A 15,330-nucleotide genomic window follows, 5' to 3' on the forward strand; every position below is an offset into this window, starting at 1 on the left:
CAGAAGCCCGAGATCAGGGTGCCAGTGGGGCTGGGTCCCTCCTGAGGCCTCCCTCCTGGGCGTGCAGACGGCCATCTCCTCCCCGTGTCCTCACAGGGTCGTCCCTCTCTGTGTGTCTGTGTCCTGACCTCCTCTTCTTATAAGGACACCGATCCTATGGAGTTAGAGCCCCACCCGTAATGACCTCACTTCACGTTAATTTCCTCTTAGGAGACCCTAACCCCAAATACAGTTTCACCCCAGACTGTTCGGGGTCAGGACTTTGACACACGGATTGTGCGGGGCACACAGTTCAGCTCATAACAGAGCCTTGGAAGGATGGGTAGAAAAGGTCTGGATTTCAGAGGCTCCTGCGGCTCTGGAGTAAAGTGTCAGACGAGTAAAACCAGGACCCTGGAAGCTGAATTATCTGAAAATGGGACTCATACAGCTGTGCAGAGAGAGGGCCGTTCTGCCAGGGGTTAACATCAGGGCGCCCGAGAGTCATGTGAGCAGAGCCCTTAGGGAGCACTGACTCCTGTTCCAGGTGTGTGTGTGTGTGTGTGCGCGTGTGTGTGTGTGCACGCGCGCGCACTTAGTCTCTCAGTCGTGTCCAACTCTTTGCAACCCCATGGACTGTAGCCCCCCAGGTTCCTCTGTCCATGGGATTTCCCAGGCAAGAATCCTGGAGTGGGTTGCCTTTCTCTTCTCTAGGAGATCTTCCCAAACCAGGGGTCAAACCCCTGTCTCCATCTCCTGCACTGGCAGGCGGAATCTTTACTACTGTGCCACCCAGAAAGCCCACTTCAGGCCTAGGTTCCAGCAGAGGCTGGGGTCCTGCCAGTTAACCAGGGAAATCCCACCGGAGAAGCTGGATGCTGTCTGGACCGTAAGAGTCATCTGTCCCATCAGCTGTGACCTGGGGGACAGGTCAGGTGGCCAGGCGAACCCTGTTGGGGAAACAGCTGTCACATCATAAAGGAGCTCACCGATTCACAAATGCAGAATGGGTGTGTCTGGTTATTCAGCAACTACCATGTCACCCAGACAGTGGGGAGGTGGCGCTGTGGTGTGGGTTTCCAGCTCCGTGTTCCTGGGGCGAACGCTCCAGCTGCTGCGTGACGTCTTTCGTGAGTGGACAGACGCCCTTGAGTCTAAGTTGCAGAGAACTTACAGGCTGGCCCCGATTTCCATGACCCTTTCTCCGTCCCTCCTGCGGTTGCCTGGGCAGCACGTCCACGGTGGTTTGGACGTTTATTGCATTCCTCGGCACTCCCAGGAAGGTCAGGCTCAGTTCAGTCTCCCACTGTGTCCCTCCCCGGAATGTCACACGGTGGGGCGGCATGTCGCACAGACGTGGCCAGGAAGCTGAGAGCTAGGGAGTTGGATGTCTGTGGTGTCATCAGAAGGGCCACAGTTTGGCTTTGATTGACTGGAACACGGAGATGCTGGAATGCACGTGCTGCGTGGGGCAACCGCGCTTTTCAGGGAGTTGGCGGCCGGCCCAACCCCGAGCCAGGCCAACCAGCATCTGTGAGCTCTCGCTCCCAAAGACGAGCCCCGGGGGGTTTCAGGGGGAATTCCAACCTCACATCTGGCTCCCTGTGAGTATAATATCCTTCAGATTCAGAGAGTCAGCGGATTCCATCCCCTTGGCGATGTGATTAGTTTGGGAAAAGGTACATGAAAGACTAGAATCCAATTTATCCAACAGGAGTCCATTCCAGGAGTTTTATGGGAAACACTGAAGAAACGGCGTTCTCCCCGCGGGGTGATGAGCAGGTGGGATGGAAGTCTGAGAGGCTGGGGCCCACTGTGCCAGCATCAGGGAGACCCCACCCCAGGGTTCACAGCAGGTATCAGAGCCAATTAGAGAAACAAGTTCTCAGCGACACCTGGATCCACCCACACTTGAAGTCATAACATTTGGGAGCATTTTTAGTTACAAGATCCAACAAATTCCTTTTCCCTTTTATCCAGCTTAACCTCAGTTTCATTCACTCGCTGCCTAAAGCATCTTCACTTGTGCAGTTACCCGAACGACAATATACATCTGTTCAGATTGTTCGGTTAGGATGGTCATCATCAACCCCGTCTGACTTAAGGGGAAAAGAGAAAAAAGAAAGATGTTGATTAGAAGCAGGTCAGGGACCCAAGGAGTTGACTGGTGCCCAGAGATGGGGCTGGAAAGATATAGGATCCGCTCCAGGGTCAGAAGTGGCCGAGCTGGGGACAACTCTCTGCCTTGTATGTGGAATTTAGAAAAACTGAACTCACAGAAACAGAGAGTAGGGGACTTCCCTGGGGGTCCGGTGGGTAAGACTCTGAGCTTCCAGTGCAGGGGGAGTGGGTTCGATCCCTGGTTGGGGAACTAAGATCCCACATGCCGTGGCCAGAAAAATAAATACAAATTCAAAAAAGAAAGAAAAGAAGCAGAGAGTAGAATGGTGGTTCCCAGGGTCTGGGGATGGGGAAATGGGGGGAAAGTCTGTCATAGATGAATAAGTTCTGGGGACCTGCTGCCCGGCACGGTGACTGAAGTTAACGAGACCATCTTGCACGAGAGTAGATATCACGTGTTGCCGCCACACACACCGTGCAATCAGGACGTGAGGGTGTATGTACGTTCATCTCAGCAAACATTCCAGAGCGTGTGCCTGTGTTAAATAAATCACCGCGTTGTACACCTTAAAAAAATCCCATTGTGCCGCCTGAAGGAAAAAATAAGCCTGGGAGGCCACTCGTACACAGGAGTCCTGCTTCCCTAGACAGGGACTGGTGAGGGACCCATCCTACGGGACAGGCGCGTCGGCACACCGCACCCTGCTTCTGAGGCACTCGCTCCCTTCACGCCCAGCGTCTCGGAATGTCCGGGCACGGCCTCCTCCCTGGGTGCCTCATGTCTTTCTGGGGCCTCTCTGGGGCCGTGGCCGGGGCAGGGCGGCACTCCCACACCAGATGTCCTGCTTTCTGCAGTCTGCAGGTCCCTCCGTCTACATTAACCTGAGGACTCTGACATCCCAGCCCCCTGACTGGATGAGTTTCATACTCAAGTTAACGGTCCTCAGATGTCAGGGACCACATCCGGCCTCATTCGCTTTCTGTAAACACACGCTTATCAACCCGTTCCACTTGGGCTTAAGTAACTTTGCGCCCTGGACCCTTATGTACTCCCCAAACCCATTCCCACAAAAGTCACCCAGACGTTTTCTCATTGGGGGTTTGAAATTCCTGCTTTTCTCTCCACCCACCCTGGCTCGGGTGGGAGCTGGTTCAAGGTAAGGAGGACAAGGGGGGCAAGGCAGGAGAGGGTTGAAAGGAGTTTCCTTAGCAGAGCTCCCTGGGGTCGGCTGCAGCTCCTCAAGGAAGGGTGGGGTGGCCTCAGACAGAAGGAGGGGGGACCTTCCAGCTGGAGAAGCTGTGGGTGGTTCCGGGGGGCCTGGCTCTTCAGGGTTGAGATATGCCCTGTGTCTTCTGGGACCTTCACAATATTTCTTTTTCCATGGACAGATGTGCCGCCTCTTAGAAGCAATGCCTGGCTCATGGTAAATGATCATAAATGTTTGTTGAACGGATAACAGACCTGTGAAGTTGTGAATTCAACAGATGTTTTAATTCAGCAAATTGCAGAAGCACATTGTGAGTTCTGTTTGGTTTGTTTTCCAAATCTGTCTCAGCCTCCAGGCTACTAATTTTTTTTTTTTTTTTTTTAGCACTGGTATGGAAAGGACCTGAGTTTCAGTTCAAATTTAAAAACAAGAAATTAGGGATTTGAGTCAACTTAAGGCGAGTTGGACTGTGAAGAAGGCTGAGCGCCGAAGAATTGATGCTTTTGAACTGTGGTGCTGGAGAAGACTCTTGAGAGTCCCTTGGACTGCAAGGAGATCCAACCAGTTTATTCTGAAGGAGATCAGCCCTGGGATTTCTTTGGAAGGAATGATGCTAAAGCTGAAACTCCAGTACTTTGGCCACCTCATGCGAAGAGTTGACTCATTGGAAAAGACTCTGATGCTGGGAGGGATTGGGGGCAGGAGGAAAAGGGGACGACAGGATGAGATGGCTGGACGGCATCACTGACTCGATGGACGTGAGTCTGAGTGAACTCTGGGAGTTGGTGATGGACAGGGAGGACTGGCGTGCTGTGATTCATGGGGTTGCAAAGAGTCCGACACGACTGAGCGACTGAACTGAACAGAAGGTACCCAGCGGTGTCAGAAGCAACCTCCCAGCATCCTCAGCTCCCAGAACCCTAGCGGCAGTCCTAGGGCCCCTCCCACTCCTCAAGAGTCTCCTCCCACTTTGTGGGGCTCCGCCCACTCTCTCACGGGGCTCCTCCTACTCTTTGTACGTGTTCACGGCAATAGTTCCGTGGTCACCCCGCAGGCTGTCCTGCGTGGGCCAGGGGTCCTGCTGATGACCCCAGAAACTGAATGGAAGTTCCTCTGCCCTCTATCCAGGGGCAAATTTTGTGGGGCCCAAAGTTTATCGGGAAAAAGGGGCACTCTTTAAGAAAAAACTACAAAGTTACAACAGCAAAATTAGATTCAAGGAACATTTGTTTAGGAAAAAAGAAATCACAGCAAAACAGAGGAAAACACCTGCAATGGTTTTTTCCTACCTTTTTTGGCTGCACACTCTGATAGCCTTTTCATGTGTCAATATTTTTTATTATTTTCCATAGAGAGAGCTGAAAGATAATTCAACCTTTTTTTTAAAGCACGGTTGATCAACATTTGTTTTGTCATATTAAATAGTTTGAAAATGTTTCTTGGGACTTTCCTGGTGGTCCAGTGGTTAAGAATCCACTTTCCAGTTCAGGAGATGTGGGTTTGATCCCTGGCCAGGGAGTTAAGATCCCACATGCCACAGGGGAGCCTGCGCTTGGAAACTATGACCTGATGCAGCCAAACAAATAAATATTTTTAAAATGCTTCTTAGCCTCGCAATTCATTATTGGTAATGTCCTATACACTTTCAGGATTGTTATCAAATCTGGGAAAATCTCTATCAGGTTTTTTTTCCATACACGAGAGATAAGATTTGAAGGGCATTTCAAGGTTTCTTGTGTGGTGATTGATCTGAGAGTCTTTGAACTGATGACGCTTGTGAACTATTTTGTTGTCGGTGTTCTTGCTGTCGTGGTGACTTATGAGTTAAAGCAGCCTCCAATGATGCCAAATCAGCATGAAAGTTAACTATTTTCCAATGCGTTCTTTATCATTTTATTTTATTGGAGTACAGCTGCTTGGCTTTCCTGGTATCTCAGATGGTAAAGAATCTGCCCTCAGTGCAGGAGACCTGGGTTCGATCCTGGGTGGGGAAGATGCCCTGGAAAAAGGGAATGGCAACCCACACCAATATGCTTGCCTGGAAAATTCCATAGACAGAGGAGCCTGGCAGGCTACAGTCCATGGGGTTGTAAAGAGTCAGACACACTGCATGACTTTCACTTTCACTTCGTTGTTGCTTGGCAACGTTGTCAGTTTCTGCTGTACAGCAACGTGAATCAGCTGTATGTAAACATACAGCCCCTCTTAGTTCACCACAGAGCACTGAGCAGAGTTCTGTGCTGTACGGTAGGTTCTCATTAGCTATCTATTTTATACATAGTAGTGGCTGCTGCTGCTGCTGCTAAAAGTCCCTTCAGTCGTGTCCGACTCTGTGCAACCCCATGGACTTCAGCCCACCAGGCCCCCCCGTCCTTGGGATTCTCCAGGCAAGAACACTGGAGTGGGGGTGCCATTCCCTTCTCCAATAGTAGTGTGTATTTATGTCAGCCCCAATCTCCCAGTTCATCCCACCCACACCTTCCCTCCCTAGTGTCTATACATTCTGGACGCAGGGCGGGGCCGCCTCCAGGGCCTTATGTGGAGGCCACACATGGGGGGGGCGGCGGGCTTTGGGGCTTGGACTTTATCAGCCTTACCCTCTCATCCAGGGCTCTGTTCTCAGTGTCCTGCGTTTTCCACTGGAGGATCTTCTGCCTCTCTGATAGGAGTTCTCGGGTAAGTTAGTGTTCCCTGGTGCAGGCAACAAAAACCTCTTGTGGCCTTAACTGGAAGGAGATCAGAGAGCTCGCGCAGTCAACACCCAGACTGGAGAACCGGCTTGAAAACAGGGCAGGCAGGGGTCAAGATGTAAGTTAAATGTCAGGTTGCTGCTGTGGGAATGGACAACTTGCAAATGCCTCTCCTGCCCCCGTCGTGATGCCGCACCCTGGGATTGAGGGACCTGGCCAGCGTAGGTGCTGGAACCCGCCCTCACAGGCTCTGCGATGGTGAGGACTTAACAGGAGGAGACTCAGGGAACTCCTGCAGTCTCTGGAGGGGAGATCTCCTTGATTAACCAAGGCATCCTGCCAAGAGGGACAGTAGGAAATTGCAGGGTCTTAGGAACCAGACTGGAGGCTGGGTGCACCCCTTCCCGATCGTCCAAAATATCCGGTGCATGAAAATAGTGACCACTTACTGCATCCTCACTGTGGGTCACATACAGCTGAACAGGGCACAGTCATCTCAGTGACCCCTGTGAACCTGTGAGACAGGCGCTAGTGTCGTTTCCACTTCAAGGACGCCAACAGGGAGAATTAGAGTGACTTCATGATTTGACCAGGCTTCCCTAGTGGATAAGACGGTGAAGAATCCAACTGCAGTGTGGGAGACCTGGGTTCGATCCCTAGGTTGGGAAGATTCCTTGGAGCGGGAAATGGCAACCCCCTTCAGTATTCTTGCCTGGAGAATCCTCATGGACAGAGGAGCCTGGTGGGCTACAGTCCATGGGGTCTCAAACGGCTGGACACGGCAGCAATTAAGCATGTGATTCAACCAGCGCACACAGCCTGTGTGTGATGGGGGCCGATTCATCCCCCACCCCGCCTGTGTGACCCTGGGTTCTTGGACCTTCTGTAACATTTTCTGTAGGGAAAATAGAAAGAGAACTTGGTTTTTCCTCACGATAAGATTTATTTCGCAAGGTCGATAGCTGGGATGCACACCACATGCGACTTCACATGGACACTTTGGCAGCGTGTGCTTTTGCTCCATAATTGTATCTACAAAGACAGGATGTCTCAGAAATTCCTTTTAGCGTGCCTCCTCTAGAGACAAATGTATAGCATATTTTATGATGATATGTGCTGCAATCTCAAGCAGATTTCTTGATGAGGGTTGTTCTGACCAGGCGTTCATGAGAACGGAAACTCCTCATAGACTAGCTTCTGGTTATGTGTGCTTCAAACCTACTTCTTCTCCACCAGCCACGACCCACTCACTTCTGGCAACGTTCAGATGTCCTTACAACTCTGGGCCTGCATTTTTCTCCATGATACCAGCCAAGCTGGCACAGAGGGTAGTGGCAATACCCCTGAAAGACATTCCTTTGCTGAGACGGCTTGCACTGACTCAACTATATGTAGAAGTGGGGCCTGTGAACTTCATAGATTCCCATGAAGCCCACACTGCGGGTGCCACCAGCCCAACCTTCCCTTAGGCAGGTCCCCTGATACCTGCGGCCATGCCAGCGTCACGTGGCCTGAAGTGGCAAGTGATGGAGGAAGAGTTGGCGCAGAGAGAGCCTGTGGTCTTAACTGGTGTAGAATATAGTAAATTTTATCGGAATATAACGGTGTGAACAAATTTCTAGGGCTCCTCTTCTTCCACATGCAGCTGAGGGGCCCTGTGTTGGCCACTTACCCTGAGAGGTGAGGTCCCCTTCATCACCAACCATCTGCTTTGGATGGGCCACTTGGTTCCTGTCCAGCTCAGAGGAGGCGTGCATGGAGCATGCGGTCTGGGTCAAAAGATAAGTGTTGAATCATAGCCTTCCTTCCTGTCTTTTCTTTCTTCTTCTTCTTCTTTTTTTTTTTTTTTTTGATTCATAGTATGTGGGATCTTAGTTCCTTGACCAGGGATTGACCCCGTGTCCCTTGAAGTGGAAGTCTGGAGTCTTAACCATTGGACTATCAGGGAAGTCCTGAATCATAGCCTTTCTATTCACTGGCTGTGTGACTCTGGATAAAACAGTGACCTCTCTGAGCCCCACTGCTATGCAGCACTACACAGGTGTTGGTTATTCTTATGAGCCAAATGAGTGCTTATTAAGTGCTTACAGCATGCAAGGCCAGTACTGGTGCTGGGTGCTCCATAAGATGCCTGGAATGACTACTAAAGAGCTTCCCACCCCTCATGTTCCCCTGGGACACACAGACCTAGGGATCCGACCTGAGATGGGAAACGTGACCCAGGAATCAGAGGACATGGAGAGCATACCTGCCTCCAGGGGGCTGTCCATCCCTGGCTCCTTCAGTGAACTCCAGGGGGAGGCTGGGAATAGGGGGTGCCCAGGGGAGGCCAGGATGGGATGGGGGACCCGGGGGAGGACAAGTTGGGATGGGGGGCCCAGGGAAGGCTAGGATGGGAGGGGGGACCTGGGGGAGAACAGGACAGAATGGGGGACCCACAGAGGTGCCAGAATAGGGTGGGGAACTCATGGGGAGGCCAGGATGGAGTGCCCACAGGTGGGCCAGGTTGGGATGGGGGACCTGGGGGAGGCTGGGACAGGATGGGGGACCCGGGGGAGGCTGGGACGGGGTGGGGGACCCGGGGGAGGCTGGGATGGGATGGGGGACCCACAGAGGTGCCAGAATGGGATGGGGGACCCATGGGAGGCCAGGAGGGGATGGGGGCCCACAGAGGTGCCAGAATGGGATGGGGGACCCATGAGGAGGCCAGAATGGAGTGGGGTGCCCACAGGTGGGCCAGGTTGGGCTGGGGGACACAGGGGAGGCTGGGACTGGGAGGGGGGCCTGGGGAGGCTGGGATGGGGTGGGAGGGCTGGGAAGGCCAGGACGGGATGGGGGACACACGGGAGGGAAGGATGGGGTGGGGACCCACGGGGGGGCCAGGACAGGGTGGGGTGCCCAGGAGAGGCCAGGATGGGATGGGGGACCCATGGGGAGGCCAGGATTGGGTGGGGGACCCACAGCAGGGCCAGGATGAGGGGCTCCAGGCCCGTGCACACTGAGGTCTTAGTTCCTGGGACTCCCAGTTGTGCCGACTGGGAGGTTTGCTGCCACACTGTGCTTTTTATAGATGATCAACGAGCCTTTCTCTTCCTTTCTGAGGATCTGACCATCGTGCCAGCTGGCTCAAAGCCTCCATCTTTCAGGAGGAGCTTGGGAACGGCTTTGTAAGGAGGTCAAGGGAAAGAACGAGGTGTTCTTCCACTTCTGATGCACAGAATAGCCAGGGCCGGGGTCCTGGGAGCCGGCCTTTCCACTTCCTGTCCAGGAATCCTGGACACTGGACAGCGGCAGAGGGTGCGATGTGTGCAGAGTAAGAGAGGCGTCCACTCTGGTCTGGACCCAGGAGACGGCGGAAAGGAAGAGGGAAGTGGGGAGAAGGGCACTGCCCCCCCCCCCAGGCTTTTCCTCTTGGCGCTTTGGCCCCAGAAAGGGGGAAGTGTTTGGGGCAATCAGGGTACAGACTTTCCTTAACTGGGCACATGGGGCTCTGGGAGGCAGCTGGAGACAGCTGGGGCACAGTCCCCTCAACAACTGTCCCCTCAACTCCTGTGAGGCCGGGTAGGGGCTCTCCAGCTCCAGTGCGGCCTCATGGAGGAAAGCGATCAGACCCGCCGAGGGGGCAAGGTGACCAAAAGACAAGGGCCAGCGGTCAGGTGCTGGCCACATGGAGGACAGAGCCACTTTGTGATTGGCGGTCAGCAGCAGCGACTCAGTTGATGGGCTGCAGCCTGCAGGAATAGAGGGAGTTAGCTGGAAACCTGGCGGGAAGTAGACCAGGGGCATCACCCTGGAGCCAGCCGCACACGCCCAAGGACCAGCGAGGGGTCGCGAAGTCACAAGAATTACGTCCTACTTCCTGTACTAAGATGCCCTCTTGGAGGCAGGAGGCTGGGAGAAGGGACCTTCTCACCCAATGGGATGCAGGCTACCTACCTGTAGAGGCTGTTTAGATAAATAGGATCAGACAGACCAGGGCTGAAAGCTTCCACCTGCCTTCTGATCAGAAGATCCTCCCTGAACAACAACAACAACAACAAAATTACTTCATCTTCCCAACTGAGTCTCATGGTGAGGTCTTGGACACGACAGTCAGTGGGGAGGCTTGGAGGGTGGGAAAGAGATGAGATGCAAAAAGATGAGAGATCCCCTCAGGATGAGATGCAAAAAGCCTTCTGGGCTCCCAACCGCCAGCCAGCCAGGCAGGCTGGTGTCCAGGATCCGGAGCCCTCAGACCCCCGGGTCGGTGGTGGAGGTGGAGGAGGGCGTCTCCCTCCCCTCCAGCTCCGGCTCCTCCCTCAGCGCCCTGCGCAGCACGGCCCCCAGGGGCTCCCGCAGACCCCGGCTCTTCCACCTGCCCACCAGGAAGTAGATGACCGGGTTAGCGCTGCTGTTCACCGCCGAGGAGAGGCGGGCAAGTAGGCTGAAGAGAGTCTTCGTCTGCTGGGGCAGGTCCAACCAGGAGATGAGGAACCAATGGATGCCGAGGGGCAGGGCGAAGACGAGGAACACCAAGACGCAGACCAGGATGGTTACATACAGCCGCGTGGGCGGCCGGTGGGTCGCTGTGGAGCTCCTCTGCACCCGCACACAGAGGATGAGGCCGGACCCGGCCATCAGGGGCGTGAAGACCCCCATGAGGAGGATGCTGATGACCAAGTCTATCCTGAAGCACAGCAGCTTGTCCCAGCCCCAGAAATCACTGCAGAAGAACGCGGCCAGCGTGTTCAGCAGGAGGGACAGCGCCCAGAGCAGGGTGCACACCACGGCCGACAGGTGCAGGGGCCGGTGACACTTGTACCAGATGGGGAAGAGGACGGAGAGGCAGCGCTGCGTGCTGATGGCAGTCAGCAGGCTCAGGCCGGCCATGTAGGTGAAGTATTTCCCCCTGCTCACTATCTCTAGGGCCATGTGGCCTGTGCTGCCCAGCTGGAAGCAATTCAGGAGGACCTTGGAGGCCATGCAGATGAGGAAGAGGAGGTCCGCCACGCCCAAGTGGAGGACGTAGACACTGAAGGGGCTCCTCTGCCCCTGGGAGCCCAGCAACCAGACCACCAGGCCATTGCCCACAAAGCCGCCCACACAGGTGAACAGGACCATCGCACTCAGCACCCAGTGGGCCGTGCCCCACTCTTCCACCTCTGGGCTGCTCTCTCCCGGGGCCGGGGCCTGGAGCAGAGTATCGTTCATCCTGTGGAAGGGAGATGGACCAGTGTGAGATTTTGCATTGCTTAGCGCCCCCTACCCCGATTTTCTTTCTGCAACAGACTACAATTGCTCCTCGTGGCTCCCACCCTGCCTGGATCTGCCGGCTAGTCCACCATTTCAGACTCAGAGTTATTAGAGATGCCTTTTGTCAAGCTAAAAGTGTCTCTTCTATCTTGAGTTTAGGTTCCTTTTCATCATGAAGAGATAAATTGACTTTTATCAAAGGCTTTTCTACATCTATTGATAGTGTCATTTTTTTTTCACACATAATCTTCAAATTCTGTGAACTAAAGTTTTTTAAACTGGACCTCAGGTACAAAGAATAGTTTAATTACATGCTGGCTTTATGGCACACCAGGATCATCATCCACCATCATCATTTGTTGAAGAACAAATACAATCCTTTATTTACTTCTGTTTCCCCTTCAGTCCACCCTCCCCTCCCCTCCCCTCCCCCAACTCGCATCTGTTCTAACCTGTTTAATCTACATCCTTGGACATCTGACTATCTTTCTGAACAAGTGGCTTCCCACAAGTATTTTTAATTTTCACAAATGCTGTGATTTAGAATCTGTGCTGTTTTGTTTTGTTTTGTTTACTCAGCAATATGTTTCTAGGATATCCCTGCTTACTAGTGGGACTGTTTTTGAGCTCTCTGTTCTCTATCATTGGTTTGTCTGTTTCTACAACATCAACACACTGTTATTGTTTTTGAAGTGTACATGGCTAGCTGAGTCCCTTCGCTGTTCACCTGAAACCATCACAACGATGTTATTCAGTTATACCCAAATACAAAATAAAAAGTTTAAAGTTTGGGGAAAAAATAAATACTGCTTTTGATAGAGAAAAACAACAACAAAAAAACCCTAAAGAATACTTGGCTTTGTGTGATCCCCAAGAGTCTCACCTGACAGCTGCCAGTTTCATGGTGCTTCATCTACTCTCCACAGTCAAGATTTTAGCTAAGGACTCGAGGGGACCTTCTGCAGATTTTTGGAGTTCTTTCTCCAAGTAGCTGGTTTTCTTCTCTCTGGTACTCCATCTCACAAATTCCAGCCACTTCTATCTCCCCAAAGTCTGACTCCTGTATCTTTAACTCAGGGACACCACCATACTCGGCCTGGTTTTCCCCACTTCCTGTACTACTTTCCAGAGAGTAGCTCCTGGCAGAAAACTGGGGTGATACTAATTTTTATTAATCAGACAAATGACCTCATTTAGTTCATCATACCTATCACTTGGTTGAATGTTTTGATTGTCTATGCATCTCTCCTCATACCTCTAATTTCTTTTTCATGTCTTATAGCATAGCCCAGACAGCTAGTATTATATTTAACAAAGACTGGAATCAGGCACGCTTTACTTCTTCCTAATCAAGACTCTTGAGAGTCCCTTGGACTGCAAGGAGATCCAACCAGTCCATTCTGAAGGAGATCAACCCTGGGATTTCTTTGGAAGGAATGATGCTAAAGCTGAATCTCCAGTACTTTGGCTACCTCATGTGAAGAGTTGACTCATTGGAAAAGACTCTGATGCTGGGAGGGATCGGGGGCAGGAGGAGAAGGGGACGACTGAGGATGAGATGGCTGGATGGCATCACTGACTCGATGGACCTGAGTCTGAGTGAACTCAGGGAGTTGGTGATGGACAGGGAGGCCTGGCGTGCTGTGATTCATGGGGTTGCAAAGAGTCGGACACGACTGAGCGACTGAACTGAACTGAACTGAACTGAATCTTAAAGAGAATGTGTTTAAAGTTTCTCCATTAGATACGATGTTTGCTCTAAGTTTTTTTTACTATCTTTTTTCAAGGTGAGAAAGTTCTCTAGTTTTTAAAAAGTTTTTTTTTTTAATAAATGAGTGATGGAATTTATCACAGTTTTTTTCTGTGATATGTACCTAATAATTTTCTCTTTTTTCTCCCTTATCTATTTATGTGGTGAATATGTATTGATATATTTCCTGGTGTTCACTCGTCCTTATATTTCTAGGATAAACCATTTCTACTTTGCTCTGTTTTTTTAAATTTTTTTCCCCTGTTGGTGCTCTGATTTTATTTAGAAAATTTTCACCCATGTTCATAAGTAAAATTGGCCCATAATTTTCCCTTCTGGTACTATCCTTGTCTGTTTTTTATTTCAAAGCTGTAAGATTATACAGGCTTCATAAAATGACTTGGAGAAAGAGCTCTTTTTCTCTACCCTCTAGAACAATTTGTATCATGTAAGGATTATCCTTCTTTGAAGATTTGGCAGAAGGTAAAACCATCTGGTCTGGTGAATTTTATATGAGTGTTAGTGGATACACATGGGTTTAGAAAAAAACTACTACAATTTATTTAATGTTTTAGGTTTATTTAGATTTTTAAGCTCTTCTTGAGTTAGGGTAAGTTATGTTATTTTTCTAGAAAATTGTTCATAGTTTCTGGTTCCATATTTATTGGTATAACACTTTGCATAGTAATCTTTTAGTATTTTTTAAAACCTTGATTCTGTTCATCATTTAACATTAGTGACTTGTTCTTTTTTTTTCTTTTCTTTATCAGTTTCCCAGAGGTTTGTTTTTTGGAATTATTTAAAAACAAATCAACTGTGTCGTTTCTTTTCTTCCCATTTCCTTAGTTTATCCTTTTATTTCTTCCACTTTCTTTGGATTTACCTTGTGATTTTTTTCAGCTTCTTGTGTTGAATTCTTTGGATATTAATTTTCAAATATTCTTCTTTTGCTAACGGATATTTAGGATTATAAACATGCTAGTAAGTGTATCCTTAGATGTTTCATGACTTATGTCGTGCTTTCATTGTTGTTAATGTCTTAAGTATTTTGCAATTTAAAACATTTAAAATTTAAGCTTCCATGAATTATTTAGAAATGCATTATACGGTGCATACTTTGAGTGTCTCTTGATATTGATCTCTGATGTCATGGTCTGATAATGTGGTCAGTTATTGGATATTTGTTGAGACTCATTTGGCAGCATGGCTGTTTTGTTTGCTCACTTGGTTTAGGCCTTTATGTGCTCATTTGATAAAGCTTTCAAAATTGCATTGTTTAAATGATCTATAGCCCAATTAATTTATCTTCTACAGATATTAACCAATTACGATTGTAGTTTTGTTGTTTTTCTCTTTCCTTCACCTATTTTGGACTGTTTGGCGTATGTAATTCAAGATTTTCATATTATCCTGGTGAATTGGATCTTTTGTGTAATGACCCTCTGCATCCTTATTACTTTTTTAGCCTGAAAGTCTATTTGATCTGATATTATTTTTAAATGATGTTTCCTAATCTCCCTATCCATCCTGCCTGTGCTTTGCAATTACAGATTTTCTTCTACAGGGATACTGTGACTTCTCATGGGAGACGCCCTAGGCTGCCAAACTTTGGCTGCCCAGATGTTTGGCGTTGGCTTCTGTTGGGCTTGCAAAGGATTTCTCTGGTCCAAGATCTGGTTTTTGTTGGATTTCTTGGCTTGGAGATTTGGTGTAAATTCAGATTCTACGCCTGTAAATGGTTAACAGTTTGGGGCGTGGTTACTCAAATTGGTGCCCAGCCTCACTCACTGCCTGCCCCCTGCTGAACCTTAGGCAGCAAGAAGGTGCTAACCGCATCTGGGTAAACTCTGCTTTTGTTAAGCAGCGGTGTCCTCCCAGGTTCTGGCCTCATGGAGGTCCCCTGATCAGGTTCTTTCTTCCACTTACGCAGCTCCAAGGCTGACCCTCAGCGCCTCTCCCCTTCCCTGCCCCAGCCACACCTAATCTCTGCCCCCAGAGCCTCTATCCACCTGACGCATCCTGGGCATCGGCCCTAGTTGCAAGTCTCCTGGGGCACCTGGAGATTTCCCTTCCTGTCCTTCATCTTTCAGCTCTGTATTCTATTTGGGCAAGAGGGAGGGCGTTATGTTTTCTCCCAGGCTTCTTTGTATCCAGAGTGAGCGGATGGCACTCATCACACAGACACCAGTCTCCATAGATTCCCTGTGGCTACAGTCAGAAGTCTTTCCTTTGGGTTCAACACAAGTTTAAATAACATTTATCAAATTTATACTGTGTACTACACATATACAATAGCATATATACGTGTATATGCACACAAAACCTATCCCTACATATAACACACACAGTC

The 15,330-nt window shown here is 50.1% G+C and overlaps 1 protein-coding gene across 1 annotated transcript; it reads right to left on the reverse strand.

The window, feature by feature from the left end:
- Positions 1 to 10,228: 10,228 nt before the first annotated feature.
- LOC120874106 (mas-related G-protein coupled receptor member D-like) lies at positions 10,229 to 12,133 on the reverse strand. The gene is made up of 2 exons (XM_040255214.1): positions 12,114 to 12,133; positions 10,229 to 11,189 (listed from the first exon to the last, which is right to left on the reverse strand). Exons 1-2 carry the CDS (start codon positions 12,131 to 12,133, stop codon positions 10,229 to 10,231), a joined length of 981 nt encoding a protein of 326 aa, XP_040111148.1.
- Positions 12,134 to 15,330: the final 3,197 nt, after the last annotated feature.

The sequence above is a fragment of the Oryx dammah genome, unplaced genomic scaffold, assembly GCF_014754425.2.
Source record: "Oryx dammah isolate SB20612 unplaced genomic scaffold, SCBI_Odam_1.1 HiC_scaffold_15, whole genome shotgun sequence".
Classification (NCBI taxonomy): Eukaryota; Metazoa; Chordata; class Mammalia; order Artiodactyla; family Bovidae; genus Oryx; species Oryx dammah.

Bases quoted from the DNA above. Each gene is read 5' to 3' on its own strand.
- LOC120874106 (XM_040255214.1), bottom strand. From the start codon at position 12,133: ATGAAACTGGCAGCTGTCAG. The intron at 11,190-12,113 runs GTGAGACTCTTG...TCCCTTCCACAG, and splicing joins ATGAAACTGGCAGCTGTCAG to GATGAACGATACTCTGCTCC.